At 30.5% G+C, this 21,472-nt stretch overlaps 1 protein-coding gene across 3 annotated transcripts; it reads right to left on the bottom strand.

Annotated features, from left to right (window-relative positions):
- Positions 1-4,255: 4,255 nt before the first annotated feature.
- LOC149716026 (uncharacterized) lies at positions 4,256-9,251 on the bottom strand. 3 transcript variants are annotated; one of them, XM_089849102.1, is made up of 3 exons: positions 7,664-9,251; positions 7,550-7,603; positions 4,256-7,483 (listed from the first exon to the last, which is right to left on the bottom strand). In XM_089849102.1, the coding sequence occupies exons 1-3, from the start codon at positions 9,249-9,251 to the stop codon at positions 4,566-4,568; spliced, it is 4,560 nt and encodes a 1,519-aa protein (XP_089705228.1). In that variant the 3' UTR covers positions 4,256-4,565. The 3 variants fall into 3 exon arrangements, with proteins under 3 accessions (XP_089705228.1, XP_089705222.1, XP_089705219.1); XM_089849096.1 differs by having other exon boundaries at positions 7,550-9,251; XM_089849093.1 differs by having other exon boundaries at positions 4,256-7,603.
- Positions 9,252-21,472: the final 12,221 nt, after the last annotated feature.

Genomic DNA, 21,472 nt, shown 5'->3' with positions numbered 1-21,472 from the left:
GTTTCAGTGGTTATATTTTAAAATAGTGAAAAAATTCTCAAAATGTGCTTCTCTGGCCGAGAAACGTCGATTTTGAAAATGTTATTAAAACTCGTGGTACATTTTTATTTATTGATCAATCGATATGAAATCACTTTTAATGAGTATTTTATAGGTAAAAAAGCTGAATTCGGTCAAAAATTTGTCCAGTAAAAAATTCATTAAAAAGTGTACCGAAAAAATCGCATGTTTTTTTTTCTTCAAGATACAAAATCCGTGACAACGATTTCTTATTGGAAATTGAATTTTAACAGTTTTTTGGATGAATATCGTTATATTTGCTTGAATTAATGCAAAAAGTACAAAAATAATGGTTTCAGTGGTTATATTTTAAAATAGTGAAAAAATTCTCAAAATGTGCTTCTCTGGCCGAGAAACGTCGATTTTAAAATGTTATTAAAAATAAAGGTACATTTTTATTTATTGATCAATCGAGATGAAATCACTTTAATGAGTATTTTATAGGTAAATAAGTTGAATTCGGTCAAAAATTTGTCCAGAAAAAAATTCATTAAAAAGTGTACCGAAAAAATCGCATGTTTTTTTTTCTTCAAGATACAAAATCCGTGACAACGATTTCTTATTGGAAATTGAAATTTTACAGTTTTTTGGATGAATATCGTTATATTTGCTTGAATTAATGCAAAAAGTACAAAAATAATGGTTTCAGTGGTTATATTTTAAAATAGTGAAAAAATTCTCAAAATGTGCTTCTCTGGCCGAGAAACGTCGATTTTAAAATGTTATTAAAAATAAAGGTACATTTTTATTTATTGATCAATCGAGATGAAATCACTTTAATGAGTATTTTATAGGTAAATAAGTTGAATTCGGTCAAAAATTTGTCCAGAAAAAAATTCATTAAAAAGTGTACCGAAAAAATCGCATGTTTTTTTTTCTTCAAGATACAAAATCCGTGACAACGATTTCTTATTGGAAATTGAAATTTTACAGTTTTTTGGATGAATATCGTTATATTTGCTTGCATTAAAGCAAAAAGTACAAAAATAATGGTTTCAGTGGTTATATTTTAAAATAGTGAAAAAATTCTCAAAATGTGCTTCTCTGGCCGAGAAACGTCGATTTTGAAAATGTTATTAAAACTCGTGGTACATTTTTATTTTTTGATCAATCGATATGAAAACACTTAAAATGAGTATTTTATAGGTAAATAAGCTGAATTCGGTCAAAAATTTGTCCAGTAAAAAATTCATTAATAAGTGTACCGAAAAAATCGCATGTTTTTTTCTTCAAGATTCAAAACCGTGACAACGATTTCTTATTGCAAATTGAATTTTAACAGTTTTTTGGATGAATATCGTTATATTTGCTTGAATTAAAGCAAAAAGTACAAAAATAATGGTTTCAGTGGTTATATTTTAAAATAGTGAAAAAATTCTCAAAATGTGCTTCTCTGGCCGAGAAACGTCGATTTTGAAAATGTTATTAAAAATAAAGGTACATTTTTATTTATTGATCAATCGAGATGAAATCACTTTTAATGAGTATTTTATAGGTAAATAAGCTGAATTCGGTCAAAAATTTGTCCAGAAAAAAATTCATTAAAAAGTGTACCGAAAAAATCGCATGTTTTTTTTCTTCAAGATACAAAATCCGTGACAACGATTTCTTATTGGAAATTGAATTTTAACAGTTTTTTGGATGAATATCGTTATATTTGCTTGAATTAATGCAAAAAGTACAAAAATAATGGTTTCAGTGGTTATATTTTAAAATAGTGAAAAAATTCTCAAAATGTGCTTCTCTGGCCGAGAAACGTCGATTTTAAAATGTTATTAAAAATAAAGGTACATTTTTATTTATTGATCAATCGAGATGAAATCACTTTAATGAGTATTTTATAGGTAAATAAGTTGAATTCGGTCAAAAATTTGTCCAGAAAAAAATTCATTAAAAAGTGTACCGAAAAAATCGCATGTTTTTTTTTCTTCAAGATACAAAATCCGTGACAACGATTTCTTATTGGAAATTGAAATTTTACAGTTTTTTGGATGAATATCGTTATATTTGCTTGAATTAAAGCAAAAAGTACAAAAATAATGGTTTCAGTGGTTATATTTTAAAATAGTGAAAAAATTCTCAAAATGTGCTTCTCTGGCCGAGAAACGTCGATTTTGAAAATGTTATTAAAAATAAAGGTACGTTTTTATTTATTGATCAATCGAGATGAAATCACTTTTAATGAGTATCTTATAGGTAAATAAGCTGAATTCGGTCAAAAATTTGTCCAGTAAAAAATTCATTAAAAAGTGTACCGAAAAAATCGCATGTTTTTTTTCTTCAAGATACAAAATCCGTGACAACGATTTCTTATTGGAAATTGAATTTTAACAGTTTTTTGGATGAATATCGTTATATTTGCTTGAATTAAAGCAAAAAGTACAAAAATAATGGTTTCAGTGGTTATATTTTAAAATAGTGAAAAAATTCTCAAAATGTGCTTCTCTGGCCGAGAAACGTCGATTTTGAAAATGTTATTAAAAATAAAGGTACATTTTTATTTATTGATCAATCGAGATGAAATCACTTTTAATGAGTATTTTATAGGTAAATAAGCTGAATTCGGTCAAAAATTTGTCCAGAAAAAAATTCATTAAAAAGTGTACCGAAAAAATCGCATGTTTTTTCTCTTCAAGATACAAAATCCGTGACAACGATTTCTTATTGGAAATTGAATTTTTACAGTTTTTTGGATGAATATCGTTATATTTGCTTGAATTAAAGCAAAAAGTACAAAAATAATGGTTTCAGTGGTTATATTTTAAAATAGTGAAAAAATTCTCAAAATGTGCTTCTCTGGCCGAGAAACGTCGATTTTGAAAATGTTATTAAAAATAAAGGTACATTTTTATTTATTGATCAATCGAGATGAAATCACTTTTAATGAGTATTTTATAGGTAAATAAGCTGAATTCGGTCAAAAATTTGTCCAGAAAAAAATTCATTAAAAAGTGTACCGAAAAAATCGCATGTTTTTTTTCTTCAAGATACAAAATCCGTGACAACGATTTCTTATTGGAAATTGAATTTTAACAGTTTTTTGGATGAATATCGTTATATTTGCTTGAATTAATGCAAAAAGTACAAAAATAATGGTTTCAGTGGTTATATTTTAAAATAGTGAAAAAATTCTCAAAATGTGCTTCTCTGGCCGAGAAACGTCGATTTTAAAATGTTATTAAAAATAAAGGTACATTTTTATTTATTGATCAATCGAGATGAAATCACTTTAATGAGTATTTTATAGGTAAATAAGTTGAATTCGGTCAAAAATTTGTCCAGAAAAAAATTCATTAAAAAGTGTACCGAAAAAATCGCATGTTTTTTTTTCTTCAAGATACAAAATCCGTGACAACGATTTCTTATTGGAAATTGAAATTTTACAGTTTTTTGGATGAATATCGTTATATTTGCTTGAATTAAAGCAAAAAGTACAAAAATAATGGTTTCAGTGGTTATATTTTAAAATAGTGAAAAAATTCTCAAAATGTGCTTCTCTGGCCGAGAAACGTCGATTTTGAAAATGTTATTAAAAATAAAGGTACGTTTTTATTTATTGATCAATCGAGATGAAATCACTTTTAATGAGTATCTTATAGGTAAATAAGCTGAATTCGGTCAAAAATTTGTCCAGTAAAAAATTCATTAAAAAGTGTACCGAAAAAATCGCATGTTTTTTTTCTTCAAGATACAAAATCCGTGACAACGATTTCTTATTGGAAATTGAATTTTAACAGTTTTTTGGATGAATATCGTTATATTTGCTTGAATTAAAGCAAAAAGTACAAAAATAATGGTTTCAGTGGTTATATTTTAAAATAGTGAAAAAATTCTCAAAATGTGCTTCTCTGGCCGAGAAACGTCGATTTTGAAAATGTTATTAAAAATAAAGGTACATTTTTATTTATTGATCAATCGAGATGAAATCACTTTTAATGAGTATTTTATAGGTAAATAAGCTGAATTCGGTCAAAAATTTGTCCAGAAAAAAATTCATTAAAAAGTGTACCGAAAAAATCGCATGTTTTTTCTCTTCAAGATACAAAATCCGTGACAACGATTTCTTATTGGAAATTGAATTTTTACAGTTTTTTGGATGAATATCGTTATATTTGCTTGAATTAAAGCAAAAAGTACAAAAATAATGGTTTCAGTGTGTTAAGTTGTGTTAATAACTTGACATTAATTACTATAGTTTAAGTTTAAAAGATACTTTATTCTGGAGTCGACTGTACAGCATGCTAGCTAGCTCATAACTGGCTGCCCTATCCCGTTATGCCCCATGAGGTTACCTCGTGAGATCAAGGTCCTTTACTACGTCATAGCTCCCCATTGGCTAACCCAATTCTGACCTCTGACCTCATTATAACATCCTTCCTTTCTAGTAATAATTTAAAAGTTTAACAAATAAAAACAACCTGTCTAGTATTAATTTTAAAAGTTTAACAAAATAAAACACAAAATAAAACAGCCTGTTTTTAAACTAAGCACTTATTAATTGTTCTTTAATTTGGCGAGTATCTTTGTGGAGGTCGACGTACTCTTGAGTCATGTTTTCTTTCTTGTTGATTGTTTATTTGTTTGGGCATAGTTTCTTCTTGCATGGGCTGTTGCGGGAAGGGTTGCCGGTAGGGAATACAAGGCGAGTTCCCGGGTATTGTAGTTCTGGTGAATTGTGTTCCAATTGGTTCAATTCTTGGTGTAAGTGCGGTTTGTTGTTGAACGCGATTATGAATCTGGAATGTCTTCGGAACAGTATGTACTTGTTGAGGTTCCAGGATATTTTGAATTGTGACCGCTACTTCATCTCGAGTTGGTTCAGTTTGTGGTGGTGTTATCAGGGTTGTGTGGTTCTGTGCTGAACTTAGTGGTTGCGTTTGTTGTGATTGTAGATTTTGATATTGTTGCTGAACACGAGTCTGGTGCGTTGATTGTTGATTCTGTCCTGGATGTTGCTGAACACGAGTCTGGTGCGTTGATTGTTGGTTCTGTCCTGGAAGTTGTCCAATCCTTGCTGTGGCGTTATGGTACATCGGTATCTGAATTCTAGCCGCTTTTGGTTTTATAGTAGGGTTAGTTTTCGTTTGACTATAATCCGGACGCAGATGTATTCTATTTCTACGGAAGTTTTGACCTTTCGCTGTCAGAATGTGATATGATTGTGGTTCTTGAGCATGTGCAGTTATTCTTGCGGGTAACCATGTACGGGGTGCCGCGTAGTAACGAACCTTCTGACCAATGTATAAAGGTGGTAATGATGAGCGATGATTTGATTGGCGTATCATGTTTGCGTTATTGTCTCTCAACCCTTCATCAATGCGTCTTGTAGGATAGTGTGGTTTCAATTTATCTATGTGCGTTGTTAATGGCGTACGTAAACGCCGTCCCATCAGCATTTCTGCCGGTGATAAACCATTACTTTTGGGAGTTGTCCGGTACTCCATTAGGACATAGTGTAAGTCTCTCCCTTCTTGTTGTGCCTTGTGAAGAGAATTTTTTATGGTTTGTACGGCTCTTTCGGACATTCCATTAGATTGTGGGAAGTGTGGACTTGATGTAACGTGATCGACATGCCATTGTTGAAGGAATTCTTTGAATTGAAGAGAATTAAAGGGTGGACCGTTATCAGATACCAAGCGTTGAGGTGCTCCATGCCTTGCGAATTGTGGATTCATGAAATTTATGATGGCTTGTGCGTTGGTCAGTCTTAGTTCTTTAGCTTCGATATATTTTGAATAGTAGTCAATCATTAAAATTATAGGCTTGGAATTGACTTGAAAGAGATCAGTCCCTACAGTTTGCCAGGGATATTGTGGTATGCTATGAGGTGTTAGTGGCTGTTTCTTATTCATCGGGTCTCTACTGCGACAGATTGTGCAGTTTTGAACATATGATGTAATGTCGGCAATCATGTTCGGCCAGAAAACGTGTTGTTTAGCCCTGGCAATTGATGCGTTAATCCCGTGATGGGCGCCGTGAACTTGAGTTAATAAATCTTGCTGAAGAGCTTTAGGCACCAACAGGTTTGTCCCTCTGTATAATAATCCATCTTCTTCATGAAGTTCTGTTTGATATTGCCAAAATGTAGTGGCCTCTGGAGTCAGTTGATTTCGATATTTTGGCCAGCCATCTGTGATATATTCGCGGATTTGGGCTAAGACTGGGTCGTGATCAGTTGCAGTCTTGTATTTGTCCAATGCGCATGTATGTAACGTTGTTATAGTGTAGACTGCTGTATGTGGGCCATCCAATATGTCAGTGTTTATTTGGCAGTCCGTTAGAGGTTCCCTGGATAAAGCGTCGGCCACATACATCCTGCTTCCCGGAACGTAAACCAGCTTAGGGTTATATCTGAAGAAACGCAGAAGTAACCGTTGAAGTCGTGGAGACAATAGAGTCATTGGTTTCTTTACAATTGCCAGGAGCGGACTATGGTCAGTTTCTACTGTTACTTGGGTGCCAGCAATATAAAAATCGAAATGTTCACATGCGTGAATAACGGCAAGAAACTCTTTCTCAATCTGCGCATATCTTGATTGTGTGTCGGTAAAAGTCGTGGATGTATAGGCGATGGGCTTGTTATCTTGCATTAATACTGCACCAACTCCGTACTGACTGGCATCTGTAGAGATAACGTTTGGTAGTTTAGGGTCGTAAAATTGAAGTACTGGTGCTGATGAAATACTTGTCTTCAGCGAGTCGTAGTGTCTTTGGTGTGTTGATGTCCATTCATAGAGTACGTCCGGTTTAAGTAGGTCTCTGAGTGGTGCAGTGTCTTCAGCGTATGTTGGAATAAAACGGCATATATAATTTACCATGCCTAAGAAACGTTGAAGCGTTTTCTTATCCTGAGGCGGTGCGAGTGTGCAAATGGCTTCAACTTTCCTAGGGTCCACATGGATTCCTTCATTTGTGATCAGGTGGCCAAGATAGGTGATGCGTGATACCGCAAGTTGCATTTTTCGTTTACTGAATCGTAGATTATATTGTTTGGCACGTTCTAGGATGCTATGAAGTACAATTAAATGAGACTTCATGTCTGACGTTGCGATCAAAAAGTCGTCTGTAGAGATGTGGACATTAGGAAATTCGTGAGCGGGGAAAATATCGCGCATCTGACGCTGGAAGACTTCGGTTGCAGTGACGATGCCGTAAGGAAGTCGTTTAAAGCGGTACCGTCCATGTGGCGTCGCGAATGTACAAAGGCGCGAGCTGTTCTCAGTGAGCGGAATTTGCCAAAAGGCACTTTGAGCGTCAAGGACGGTGAATACTGTACAACCCTTTAGTTCCGCAAAAATTTCTTGCGTGGTTGGCAATGGATAGGGTTCTCGTCTTATGGCACCATTTAAATTCCGGGGATCCAGACAAATACGAACTTCCTGAGTAGAGTCAGCTTTAGGTAGTTTTGTTGGCTTCGGTACGACTACGATAGGGTGAACCCAGTCAGTTGGTTCATTAACAGGAACTATAATACCAAGGTTCAGCATACGATCCAGTTCCTTGTGCGTAGCTTCACGATATGCATGAGGGATCTTATGACATGCTGAGGCAATAGGTACAATGTTGGGTTTTAATTTGATGTCATATTCAGCCGGTAGCTTACCAACAGTATCGAAGATCATATGATATTGATCAATGAGTTCTGTCGCTGTGCCAGTATTTGTAGCGGATCGTGTTGTTGCGATATCGTTGGGCTGAGTTCCTATGAAGGTTGCGTGAGTGTGTGCGGTGTTAGGACTTATTTGTGGTGGCGGACCCAGTGGTGTGGAAGTGTGTTGTATTAGCCCCAGTTGTTGTGATGTAACGGCTCCAAGAATGGGTACATGGTTGTGTGACGTAACGTAGAAAGGGCAACTTGGTAGGTAGGCGGTGCCCGACATGCTAGGAAGATCGACAACGCCATCAATAGGAATTGAGTGTCCAGAATAGGAGGAAACGGTGTAGAGTGGTTGACGTAGAGGGGGCTGGTATGGTAGAGAATTGTATATTCCTCTTGATATTAGATTCACTTGCGAGCCAGTATCTAGCTTGAATCTATGTCGAGTGTTAAATAGATAAAGTTCGTCATATAATTCATCACCAGGGTTATTACATCTGAATGTGGTGGCAGTCGAAAGACATGTCAGATCCGTGGTGGGTGAAGTTGAGTGACGCTGTCGAGGATGAATGCTGATGCTATACGTAGTGTATGTTTGATCTTCATGTTGGAAATCTTGGTAATACTGATCAGTTTCGTCAAAGGATGAGAATTGGTCATTTGAGTCGTCCATTTCGATGGGATATGTTTGTAGGCTGTAGGTTGAGCGGCATGAGGTAGCCCAGTGACCCTTACGTTGGCATTTCAAACATTTGGAATTTTTGGCTGGGCATGATTGATATCGATGCTGCGTGTTGCAATTTTGGCAAGGTCGTGTTGTACGTTGAGGGTCGGATTGATAATTGGAACGATGAGAGTTTTGAGAGTTTGGGTCACTGCGGTAAGGAGGTTGAAATGGTGGACGTTGATAATTAGCAGTATTGCCGCGAGAAGAATACCGTTGCGATTCTTGTAATTGTTGATTATGTCTAAACCGTGGTGTTATTGTGGATCTATGTCGATTAAGAGCATCCACATTGAATTCTTTTGCTGCCGAAGGCTGTGTTGTGGTAGTGGACATGGCACGAGCCTGAGCATTGGTGATTTCATGCGCCTTACACATGATTATTGCAGTGTCTAAGTCCAGAGCGTTACCTTTGTTTAGTAGTTGTAGTCTGAGCTCTTCATTCTGGATGCCAGCGACGATCATAGTGCGTAACAAAGGATTTTGTTGAGGACCGAGATTGCATGCTTGGGCCTTGGTCTTCAAATCAGTGTAGAATTCGTCGAAAGTTTGTGTAGGGCTTTGTCGCGACGTAATAAAAGCGTATTGATGAAATACCTCTGTTTGATAAGGTGCATAATAGAGATCAAATGCAGCAAGGATTATAGGCACTGTCCGATCATCCCCTGTTTCAGGTATCTCCAATGTATGATATATACGGCGTCCAGCGGCTCCTAGTATGTGGAGGAAAGTGGCTACTTGAGTAGGAACAGTTTCTCTATTTAGTTTGGCAGCGGCAGCAAAGTAACCGAACTCCTCTTTATAAGTTTTCCAAGACGAAGCGGGATCTATCCCTGGTTCGAAAGCTTTAGGGCAAGTGATGGAGGCCATAGTAAAGTGGGCCTTGGCAAGTGAATCAGCAGATAAAAGCGAGTGAGTGAGCAAACGAGGCGTGTGAGATGGCGATCAACTCTATCACCATGTTAAGTTGTGTTAATAACTTGACATTAATTACTATAGTTTAAGTTTAAAAGATACTTTATTCTGGAGTCGACTGTACAGCATGCTAGCTAGCTCATAACTGGCTGCCCTATCCCGTTATGCCCCATGAGGTTACCTCGTGAGATCAAGGTCCTTTACTACGTCATAGCTCCCCATTGGCTAACCCAATTCTGACCTCTGACCTCATTATAACACAGTGGTTATATTTTAAAATAGTGAAAAAATTCTCAAAATGTGCTTCTCTGGCCGAGAAACGTCGATTTTGAAAATGTTATTAAAACTCGTGGTACATTTTTATTTTTTGATCAATCGATATGAAAACACTTAAAATGAGTATTTTATAGGTAAATAAGCTGAATTCGGTCAAAAATTTGTCCAGTAAAAAATTCATTAATAAGTGTACCGAAAAAATCGCATGTTTTTTTCTTCAAGATTCAAAACCGTGACAACGATTTCTTATTGCAAATTGAATTTTAACAGTTTTTTGGATGAATATCGTTATATTTGCTTGAATTAAAGCAAAAAGTACAAAAATAATGGTTTCAGTGGTTATATTTTAAAATAGTGAAAAAATTCTCAAAATGTGCTTCTCTGGCCGAGAAACGTCGATTTTGAAAATGTTATTAAAAATAAAGGTACATTTTTATTTATTGATCAATCGAGATGAAATCACTTTTAATGAGTATTTTATAGGTAAATAAGCTGAATTCGGTCAAAAATTTGTCCAGAAAAAAATTCATTAAAAAGTGTACCGAAAAAATCGCATGTTTTTTCTCTTCAAGATACAAAATCCGTGACAACGATTTCTTATTGGAAATTGAATTTTTACAGTTTTTTGGATGAATATCGTTATATTTGCTTGAATTAAAGCAAAAAGTACAAAAATAATGGTTTCAGTGGTTATATTTTAAAATAGTGAAAAAATTCTCAAAATGTGCTTCTCTGGCCGAGAAACGTCGATTTTGAAAATGTTATTAAAACTCGTGGTACATTTTTATTTATTGATCAATCGATATGAAATCACTTTTAATCAGTATTTTATAGGTAAAAAAGCTGAATTCGGTCAAAAATTTGTCCAGTAAAAAATTCATTAAAAAGTGTACCGAAAAAATCGCATGTTTTTTTTCTTCAAGATGCAAAATCCGTGACAACGATTTCTTATTGGAAATTGAATTTTAACAGTTTTTTGGATGAATATCGTAATATTTGCTTGAATTAATGCAAAAAGTACAAAAATAATGGTTTCAGTGGTTATATTTTAAAATAGTGAAAAAATTGTCAAAATGTGCTTCTCTGGCCGAGAAACGTCGATTTTAAAATGTTATTAAAAATAAAGGTACATTTTTATTTATTGATCAATCGAGATGAAATCACTTTAATGAGTATTTTATAGGTAAATAAGTTGAATTCGGTCAAAAATTTGTCCAGAAAAAAATTCATTAAAAAGTGTACCGAAAAAATCGCATGTTTTTTTTTCTTCAAGATACAAAATCCGTGACAACGATTTCTTATTGGAAATTGAAATTTTACAGTTTTTTGGATGAATATCGTTATATTTGCTTGAATTAAAGCAAAAAGTACAAAAATAATGGTTTCAGTGGTTATATTTTAAAATAGTGAAAAAATTCTCAAAATGTGCTTCTCTGGCCGAGAAACGTCGATTTTGAAAATGTTATTAAAACTCGTGGTACATTTTTATTTTTTGATCAATCGATATGAAAACACTTAAAATGAGTATTTTATAGGTAAATAAGCTGAATTCGGTCAAAAATTTGTCCAGTAAAAAATTCATTAATAAGTGTACCGAAAAAATCGCATGTTTTTTTCTTCAAGATTCAAAACCGTGACAACGATTTCTTATTGCAAATTGAATTTTAACAGTTTTTTGGATGAATATCGTTATATTTGCTTGAATTAAAGCAAAAAGTACAAAAATAATGGTTTCAGTGGTTATATTTTAAAATAGTGAAAAAATTCTCAAAATGTGCTTCTCTGGCCGAGAAACGTCGATTTTGAAAATGTTATTAAAAATAAAGGTACATTTTTATTTATTGATCAATCGAGATGAAATCACTTTTAATGAGTATTTTATAGGTAAATAAGCTGAATTCGGTCAAAAATTTGTCCAGAAAAAAATTCATTAAAAAGTGTACCGAAAAAATCGCATGTTTTTTTTCTTCAAGATACAAAATCCGTGACAACGATTTCTTATTGGAAATTGAATTTTAACAGTTTTTTGGATGAATATCGTTATATTTGCTTGAATTAATGCAAAAAGTACAAAAATAATGGTTTCAGTGGTTATATTTTAAAATAGTGAAAAAATTCTCAAAATGTGCTTCTCTGGCCGAGAAACGTCGATTTTAAAATGTTATTAAAAATAAAGGTACATTTTTATTTATTGATCAATCGAGATGAAATCACTTTAATGAGTATTTTATAGGTAAATAAGTTGAATTCGGTCAAAAATTTGTCCAGAAAAAAATTCATTAAAAAGTGTACCGAAAAAATCGCATGTTTTTTTTTCTTCAAGATACAAAATCCGTGACAACGATTTCTTATTGGAAATTGAAATTTTACAGTTTTTTGGATGAATATCGTTATATTTGCTTGAATTAAAGCAAAAAGTACAAAAATAATGGTTTCAGTGGTTATATTTTAAAATAGTGAAAAAATTCTCAAAATGTGCTTCTCTGGCCGAGAAACGTCGATTTTGAAAATGTTATTAAAAATAAAGGTACGTTTTTATTTATTGATCAATCGAGATGAAATCACTTTTAATGAGTATCTTATAGGTAAATAAGCTGAATTCGGTCAAAAATTTGTCCAGTAAAAAATTCATTAAAAAGTGTACCGAAAAAATCGCATGTTTTTTTTCTTCAAGATACAAAATCCGTGACAACGATTTCTTATTGGAAATTGAATTTTAACAGTTTTTTGGATGAATATCGTTATATTTGCTTGAATTAAAGCAAAAAGTACAAAAATAATGGTTTCAGTGGTTATATTTTAAAATAGTGAAAAAATTCTCAAAATGTGCTTCTCTGGCCGAGAAACGTCGATTTTGAAAATGTTATTAAAAATAAAGGTACATTTTTATTTATTGATCAATCGAGATGAAATCACTTTTAATGAGTATTTTATAGGTAAATAAGCTGAATTCGGTCAAAAATTTGTCCAGAAAAAAATTCATTAAAAAGTGTACCGAAAAAATCGCATGTTTTTTCTCTTCAAGATACAAAATCCGTGACAACGATTTCTTATTGGAAATTGAATTTTTACAGTTTTTTGGATGAATATCGTTATATTTGCTTGAATTAAAGCAAAAAGTACAAAAATAATGGTTTCAGTGGTTATATTTTAAAATAGTGAAAAAATTCTCAAAATGTGCTTCTCTGGCCGAGAAACGTCGATTTTGAAAATGTTATTAAAACTCGTGGTACATTTTTATTTTTTGATCAATCGATATGAAAACACTTAAAATGAGTATTTTATAGGTAAATAAGCTGAATTCGGTCAAAAATTTGTCCAGTAAAAAATTCATTAATAAGTGTACCGAAAAAATCGCATGTTTTTTTCTTCAAGATTCAAAACCGTGACAACGATTTCTTATTGCAAATTGAATTTTAACAGTTTTTTGGATGAATATCGTTATATTTGCTTGAATTAAAGCAAAAAGTACAAAAATAATGGTTTCAGTGGTTATATTTTAAAATAGTGAAAAAATTCTCAAAATGTGCTTCTCTGGCCGAGAAACGTCGATTTTGAAAATGTTATTAAAAATAAAGGTACATTTTTATTTATTGATCAATCGAGATGAAATCACTTTTAATGAGTATTTTATAGATAAATAAGCTGAATTCGGTCAAAAATTTGTCCAGAAAAAAATTCATTAAAAAGTGTACCGAAAAAATCGCATGTTTTTTCTCTTCAAGATACAAAATCCGTGACAACGATTTCTTATTGGAAATTGAATTTTTACAGTTTTTTGGATGAATATCGTTATATTTGCTTGAATTAAAGCAAAAAGTACAAAAATAATGGTTTCAGTGGTTATATTTTAAAATAGTGAAAAAATTCTCAAAATGTGCTTCTCTGGCCGAGAAACGTCGATTTTGAAAATGTTATTAAAACTCGTGGTACATTTTTATTTATTGATCAATCGATATGAAATCACTTTTAATCAGTATTTTATAGGTAAATAAGCTGAATTCGGTCAAAAATTTGTCCAGAAAAAAATTCATTAAAAAGTGTACCGAAAAAATCGCATGTTTTTTCTCTTCAAGATACAAAATCCGTGACAACGATTTCTTATTGCAAATTGAATTTTAACAGTTTTTTGGATGAATATCGTTATATTTGCTTGAATTAAAGCAAAAAGTACAAAAATAATGGTTTCAGTGGTTATATTTTAAAATAGTGAAAAAATTCTCAAAATGTGCTTCTCTGGCCGAGAAACGTCGATTTTGAAAATGTTATTAAAAATAAAGGTACATTTTTATTTATTGATCAATCGAGATGAAATCACTTTTAATGAGTATTTTATAGGTAAAAAAGCTGAATTCGGTCAAAAATTTGTCCAGTAAAAAATTCATTAAAAAGTGTACCGAAAAAATCGCATGTTTTTTTTCTTCAAGATGCAAAATCCGTGACAACGATTTCTTATTGGAAATTGAATTTTAACAGTTTTTTGGATGAATATCGTAATATTTGCTTGAATTAATGCAAAAAGTACAAAAATAATGGTTTCAGTGGTTATATTTTAAAATAGTGAAAAAATTGTCAAAATGTGCTTCTCTGGCCGAGAAACGTCGATTTTAAAATGTTATTAAAAATAAAGGTACATTTTTATTTATTGATCAATCGAGATGAAATCACTTTAATGAGTATTTTATAGGTAAATAAGCTGAATTCGGTCAAAAATTTGTCCAGTAAAAAATTCATTAAAAAGTGTACCGAAAAAATCGCATGTTTTTTTTCTTCAAGATACAAAATCCGTGACAACGATTTCTTATTGGAAATTGAATTTTAACAGTTTTTTGGATGAATATCGTTATATTTGCTTGAATTAAAGCAAAAAGTACAAAAATAATGGTTTCAGTGGTTATATTTTAAAATAGTGAAAAAATTCTCAAAATGTGCTTCTCTGGCCGAGAAACGTCGATTTTGAAAATGTTATTAAAAATAAAGGTACATTTTTATTTATTGATCAATCGAGATGAAATCACTTTTAATGAGTATTTTATAGGTAAATAAGCTGAATTCGGTCAAAAATTTGTCCAGAAAAAAATTCATTAAAAAGTGTACCGAAAAAATCGCATGTTTTTTTCTTCAAGATTCAAAATCCGTGACAACGATTTCTTATTGGAAATTGAGTTTTAACAGTTTTTTGGATGAATATCGTTATATTTGCTTGAATTAATGCAAAAAGTACAAAAATAATGGTTTCAGTGGTTATATTTTAAAATAGTGAAAAAATTCTCAAAATGTGCTTCTCTGGCCGAGAAACGTCGATTTTGAAAATGTTATTAAAAATAAAGGTACATTTTTATTTATTAATCAATCGAGATGAAATCACTTTTAATGAGTATTTTATAGGTAAATAAGCTGAATTCGGTCAAAAATTTGTCCAGAAAAAAATTCATTAAAAAGTGTACCGAAAAAATCGCATGTTTTTTTCTTCAAGATTCAAAATCCGTGACAACGATTTCTTATTGGAAATTGAGTTTTAACAGTTTTTTGGATGAATATCGTTATATTTGCTTGAATTAATGCAAAACGTACAAAAATAATGGTTTCAGTGGTTATATTTTAAAATAGTGAAAAAATTCTCAAAATGTGCTTCTCTGGCCGAGAAACGTCGATTTTGAAAATGTTATTAAAAATAAAGGTACATTTTTATTTATTAATCAATCGAGATGAAATCACTTTTAATGAGTATTTTATAGGTAAATAAGCTGAATTCGGTCAAAAATTTGTCCAGAAAAAAATTCATTAAAAAGTGTACCGAAAAAATCGCATGTTTTTTCTCTTCAAGATACAAAATCCGTGACAACGATTTCTTATTGGAAATTGAATTTTTACAGTTTTTTGGATGAATATCGTTATATTTGCTTGAATTAAAGCAAAAAGTACAAAAATAATGGTTTCAGTGGTTATATTTTAAAATAGTGAAAAAATTCTCAAAATGTGCTTCTCTGGCCGAGAAACGTCGATTTTGAAAATGTTATTAAAAATAAAGGTACATTTTTATTTATTGATCAATCGAGATGAAATCACTTTTAATGAGTATTTTATAGGTAAATAAGCTGAATTCGGTCAAAAATTTGTCCAGAAAAAAATTCATTAAAAAGTGTACCGAAAAAATCGCATGTTTTTTTCTTCAAGATACAAAATCCGTGACAACGATTTCTTATTGGAAATTGAATTTTTACAGTTTTTTGGATGAATATCGTTATATTTGCTTGAATTAAAGCAAAAAGTACAAAAATAATGGTTTCAGTGGTTATATTTTAAAATAGTGAAAAAATTCTCAAAATGTGCTTCTCTGGCCGAGAAACGTCGATTTTGAAAATGTTATTAAAAATAAAGGTACATTTTTATTTATTGATCAATCGAGATGAAATCACTTTTAATGAGTATTTTATAGGTAAATAAGCTGAATTCGGTCAAAAATTTGTCCAGAAAAAAATTCATTAAAAAGTGTACCGAAAAAATCGCATGTTTTTTTCTTCAAGATACAAAATCCGTGACAACGATTTCTTATTGGAAATTGAATTTTTACAGTTTTTTGGATGAATATCGTTATATTTGCTTGAATTAAAGCAAAAAGTACAAAAATAATTTTTTCAGTGGTTATATTGTAAAATAGTGAAAATATTCTCAAAATGTGCTTCTCTGGCCGAGAAACGTCGATTTTGAAAATGTTATTAAAACTCGTGGTACATTTTTATTTATTGATCAATCGATATGAAATCACTTTTAATGAGTATTTTATAGGTAAACAAGCTGAATTCGGTCAAAAATTTGTCCAGTAAAAAATTCATTAAAAAGTGTACCGAAAAAATCGCATGTTTTTTTTCTTCAAGATACAAAATCCGTGACAACGATTTCTTATTGGAAATTGAATTTTAACAGTTTTTTGGATGAATATCGTTATATTTGCTTGAATTAATGCAAAAAGTACAAAAATAATGGTTTCAGTGGTTATATTTTAAAATAGTGAAAAAATTCTCAAAATGTGCTTCTCTGGCCGAGAAACGTCGATTTTAAAATGTTATTAAAAATAAAGGTACATTTTTATTTATTGATCAATCGAGATGAAATCACTTTAATGAGTATTTTATAGGTAAATAAGCTGAATTCGGTCAAAAATTTGTCCAGTAAAAAATTCATTAAAAAGTGTACCGAAAAAATCGCATGTTTTTTTTCTTCAAGATACAAAATCCGTGACAACGATTTCTTATTGGAAATTGAATTTTAACAGTTTTTTGGATGAATATCGTTATATTTGCTTGAATTAAAGCAAAAAGTACAAAAATAATGGTTTCAGTGGTTATATTTTAAAATAGTGAAAAAATTCTCAAAATGTGCTTCTCTGGCCGAGAAACGTCGATTTTAAAATGTTATTAAAAATAAAGGTACATTTTTATTTATTGATCAATCGAGATGAAATCACTTTAATGAGTATTTTATAGGTAAATAAGCTGAATTCGGTCAAAAATTTGTCCAGTAAAAAATTCATTAAAAAGTGTACCGAAAAAATCGCATGTTTTTTTTCTTCAAGATACAAAATCCGTGACAACGATTTCTTATTGGAAATTGAATTTTAACAGTTTTTTGGATGAATATCGTTATATTTGCTTGAATTAAAGCAAAAAGTACAAAAATAATGGTTTCAGTGGTTATATTTTAAAATAGTGAAAAAATTCTCAAAATGTGCTTCTCTGGCCGAGAAACGTCGATTTTGAAAATGTTATTAAAAATAAAGGTACATTTTTATTTATTGATCAATCGAGATGAAATCACTTTTAATGAGTATTTTATAGGTAAATAAGCTGAATTCGGTCAAAAATTTGTCCAGAAAAAAATTCATTAAAAAGTGTACCGAAAAAATCGCATGTTTTTTTCTTCAAGATTCAAAATCCGTGACAACGATTTCTTATTGGAAATTGAGTTTTAACAGTTTTTTGGATGAATATCGTTATATTTGCTTGAATTAATGCAAAAAGTACAAAAATAATGGTTTCAGTGGTTATATTTTAAAATAGTGAAAAAATTCTCAAAATGTGCTTCTCTGGCCGAGAAACGTCGATTTTGAAAATGTTATTAAAAATAAAGGTACATTTTTATTTATTAATCAATCGAGATGAAATCACTTTTAATGAGTATTTTATAGGTAAATAAGCTGAATTCGGTCAAAAATTTGTCCAGAAAAAAATTCATTAAAAAGTGTACCGAAAAAATCGCATGTTTTTTTCTTCAAGATTCAAAATCCGTGACAACGATTTCTTATTGGAAATTGAGTTTTAACAGTTTTTTGGATGAATATCGTTATATTTGCTTGAATTAATGCAAAACGTACAAAAATAATGGTTTCAGTGGTTATATTTTAAAATAGTGAAAAAATTCTCAAAATGTGCTTCTCTGGCCGAGAAACGTCGATTTTGAAAATGTTATTAAAAATAAAGGTACATTTTTATTTATTAATCAATCGAGATGAAATCACTTTTAATGAGTATTTTATAGGTAAATAAGCTGAATTCGGTCAAAAATTTGTCCAGAAAAAAATTCATTAAAAAGTGTACCGAAAAAATCGCATGTTTTTTCTCTTCAAGATACAAAATCCGTGACAACGATTTCTTATTGGAAATTGAATTTTTACAGTTTTTTGGATGAATATCGTTATATTTGCTTGAATTAAAGCAAAAAGTACAAAAATAATGGTTTCAGTGGTTATATTTTAAAATAGTGAAAAAATTCTCAAAATGTGCTTCTCTGGCCGAGAAACGTCGATTTTGAAAATGTTATTAAAAATAAAGGTACATTTTTATTTATTGATCAATCGAGATGAAATCACTTTTAATGAGTATTTTATAGGTAAATAAGCTGAATTCGGTCAAAAATTTGTCCAGAAAAAAATTCATTAAAAAGTGTACCGAAAAAATCGCATGTTTTTTTTCTTCAAGATACAAAATCCGTGACAACGATTTCTTATTGGAAATTGAATTTTAACAGTTTTTTGGATGAATATCGTTATATTTGCTTGAATTAATGCAAAAAGTACAAAAATAATGGTTTCAGTGGTTATATTGTAAAATAGTGAAAATATTCTCAAAATGTGCTTCTCTGGCCGAGAAACGTCGATTTTAAAATGTTATTAAAAATAAAGGTACATTTTTATTTATTGATCAATCGAGATGAAATCACTTTAATGAGTATTTTATAGGTAAATAAGCTGAATTCGGTCAAAAATTTGTCCAGTAAAAAATTCATTAAAAAGTGTACCGAAAAAATCGCATGTTTTTTTTTCTTCAAGATACAAAATCCGTGACAACGATTTCTTATTGGAAATTGCAATTTTACAGTTTTTTGGATGAATATCGTTATATTTGCTTGAATTAAAGCAAAAAGTACAAAAATAATGGTTTCAGTGGTTATATTTTAAAATAGTGAAAAAATTCTCAAAATGTGCTTCTCTGGCCGAGAAACGTCGATTTTGAAAATGTTATTAAAAATAAAGGTACGTTTTTATTTATTGATCAATCGAGATGAAATCACTTTTAATGAGTATTTTATAGGTAAATAAGCTGAATTCGGTCAAAAATTTGTCCAGAAAAAAATTCATTAAAAAGTGTACCGAAAAAATCGCATGCTTTTTTTCTTCAAGATACAAAATCCGTGACAACGATTTCTTATTGGAAATTGAATTTTAACAGTTTTTTGTATGAATATCGTTATATTTGCTTGAATTAAAGCAAAAAGTACAAAAATAATGGTTTCAGTGGTTATATTTTAAAATAGTGAAAATATTCTCAAAATGTGCTTCTCTGGCCGAGAAACGTCGATTTTGAAAATGTTATTAAAACTCGTGGTACATTTTTATTTATTGATCAATCGATATGAAATCACTTTTAATGAGTATTTTATAGGTAAAAAAGCTGAATTCGGTCAAAAATTTGTCCAGTAAAAAATTCATTAAAAAGTGTACCGAAAAAATCGCATGTTTTTTTTCTTCAAGATACAAAATCCGTGACAACGATTTCTTATTGGAAATTGAATTTTAACAGTTTTTTGGATGAATATCGTTATATTTGCTTGAATTAATGCAAAAAGTACAAAAATAATGGTTTCAGTGGTTATATTTTAAAATAGTGAAAAAATTCTCAAAATGTGCTTCTCTGGCCGAGAAACGTCGATTTTAAAATGTTATTAAAAATAAAGGTACATTTTTATTTATTGATCAATCGAGATGAAATCACTTTAATGAGTATTTTATAGGTAAATAAGTTGAATTCGGTCAAAAATTTGTCCAGAAAAAAATTCATTAAAAAGTGTACCGAAAAAATCGCATGTTTTTTTTTCTTCAAGATACAAAATCCGTGACAACGATTTCTTATTGGAAATTGAAATTTTACAGTTTTTTTGGATGAATATCGTTATATTTGCTTGAATTAATGCAAAAAGTACAAAAATAATGGTTTCAGTGGTTATATTTTAAAATAGTGAAAAAATTCTCAAAATGTGCTTCTCTGGCCGAGAAACGTCGATTTTAAAATGTTATTAAAAATAAAGGTACATTTTTATTTATTGATCAATCGAGATGAAATCACTTTAATGAGTATTTTATAGGTAAATAAGTTGAATTCGGTCAAAAATTTGTCCAGAAAAAAATTCATTAAAAAGTGTACCGAAAAAATCGCATGTTTTTTTTTCTTCAAGATACAAAATCCGTGACAACGATTTCTTATTGGAAATTGAAATTTTACAGTTTTTTGGATGAATATCGTTATATTTGCTTGAATTAAAGCAAAAAGTACAAAAATAATGGTTTCAGTGGTTATATTTTAAAATAGTGAAAAAATTCTCAAAATGTGCTTCTCTGGCCGAGAAACGTCGATTTTAAAATGTTATTAAAAATAAAGGTACATTTTTATTTATTGATCAATCGAGATGAAATCACTTTAATGAGTATTTTATAGGTAAATAAGTTGAATTCGGTCAAAAATTTGTCCAGAAAAAAATTCATTAAAAAGTGTACCGAAAAAATCGCATGTTTTTTTTCTTCAAGATACAAAATCCGTGACAACGATTTCTTATTGGAAATTGAATTTTAACAGTTTTTTGGATGAATATCGTTATATTTGCTTGAATTAATGCAAAAAGTACAAAAATAATGGTTTCAGTGGTTATATTTTAAAATAGTGAAAAAATTCTCAAAATGTGCTTCTCTGGCCGAGAAACGTCGATTTTAAAATGTTATTAAAAATAAAGGTACATTTTTATTTATTGATCAATCGAGATGAAATCACTTTAATGAGTATTTTATAGGTAAATAAGCTGAATTCGGTCAAAAATTTGTCCAGTAAAAAATTCATTAAAAAGTGTACCGAAAAAATCGCATGTTTTTTTTTCTTCAAGATACAAAATCCGTGACAACGATTTCTTATTGGAAATTGCAATTTTACAGTTTTTTGGATGAATATCGTTATATTTGCTTGAATTAAAGCAAAAAGTACAAAAATAATGGTTTCAGTGGTTATATTTTAAAATAGTGAAAAAATTCTCAAAATGTGCTTCTCTGGCCGAGAAACGTCGATTTTGAAAATGTTATTAAAAATAAAGGTACGTTTTTATTTATTGATCAATCGAGATGAAATCACTTTTAATGAGTATTTTATAGGTAAATAAGCTGAATTCGGTCAAAAATTTGTCCAGAAAAAAATTCATTAAAAAGTGTACCGAAAAAATCGCATGCTTTTTTTCTTCAAGATACAAAATCCGTGACAACGATTTCTTATTGGAAATTGAATTTTAACAGTTTTTTGTATGAATATCGTTATATTTGCTTGAATTAAAGCAAAAAGTACAAAAATAATGGTTTCAGTGGT

The sequence above is a fragment of the Phalangium opilio genome, unplaced genomic scaffold, assembly GCF_054372755.1.
Source record: "Phalangium opilio isolate 3A_F unplaced genomic scaffold, DU_Popi_V2 ptg000009l_1, whole genome shotgun sequence".
Taxonomy (NCBI): domain Eukaryota; kingdom Metazoa; phylum Arthropoda; class Arachnida; order Opiliones; family Phalangiidae; genus Phalangium; species Phalangium opilio.
This window is presented reverse-complemented; position numbering and strand designations above follow the sequence as displayed.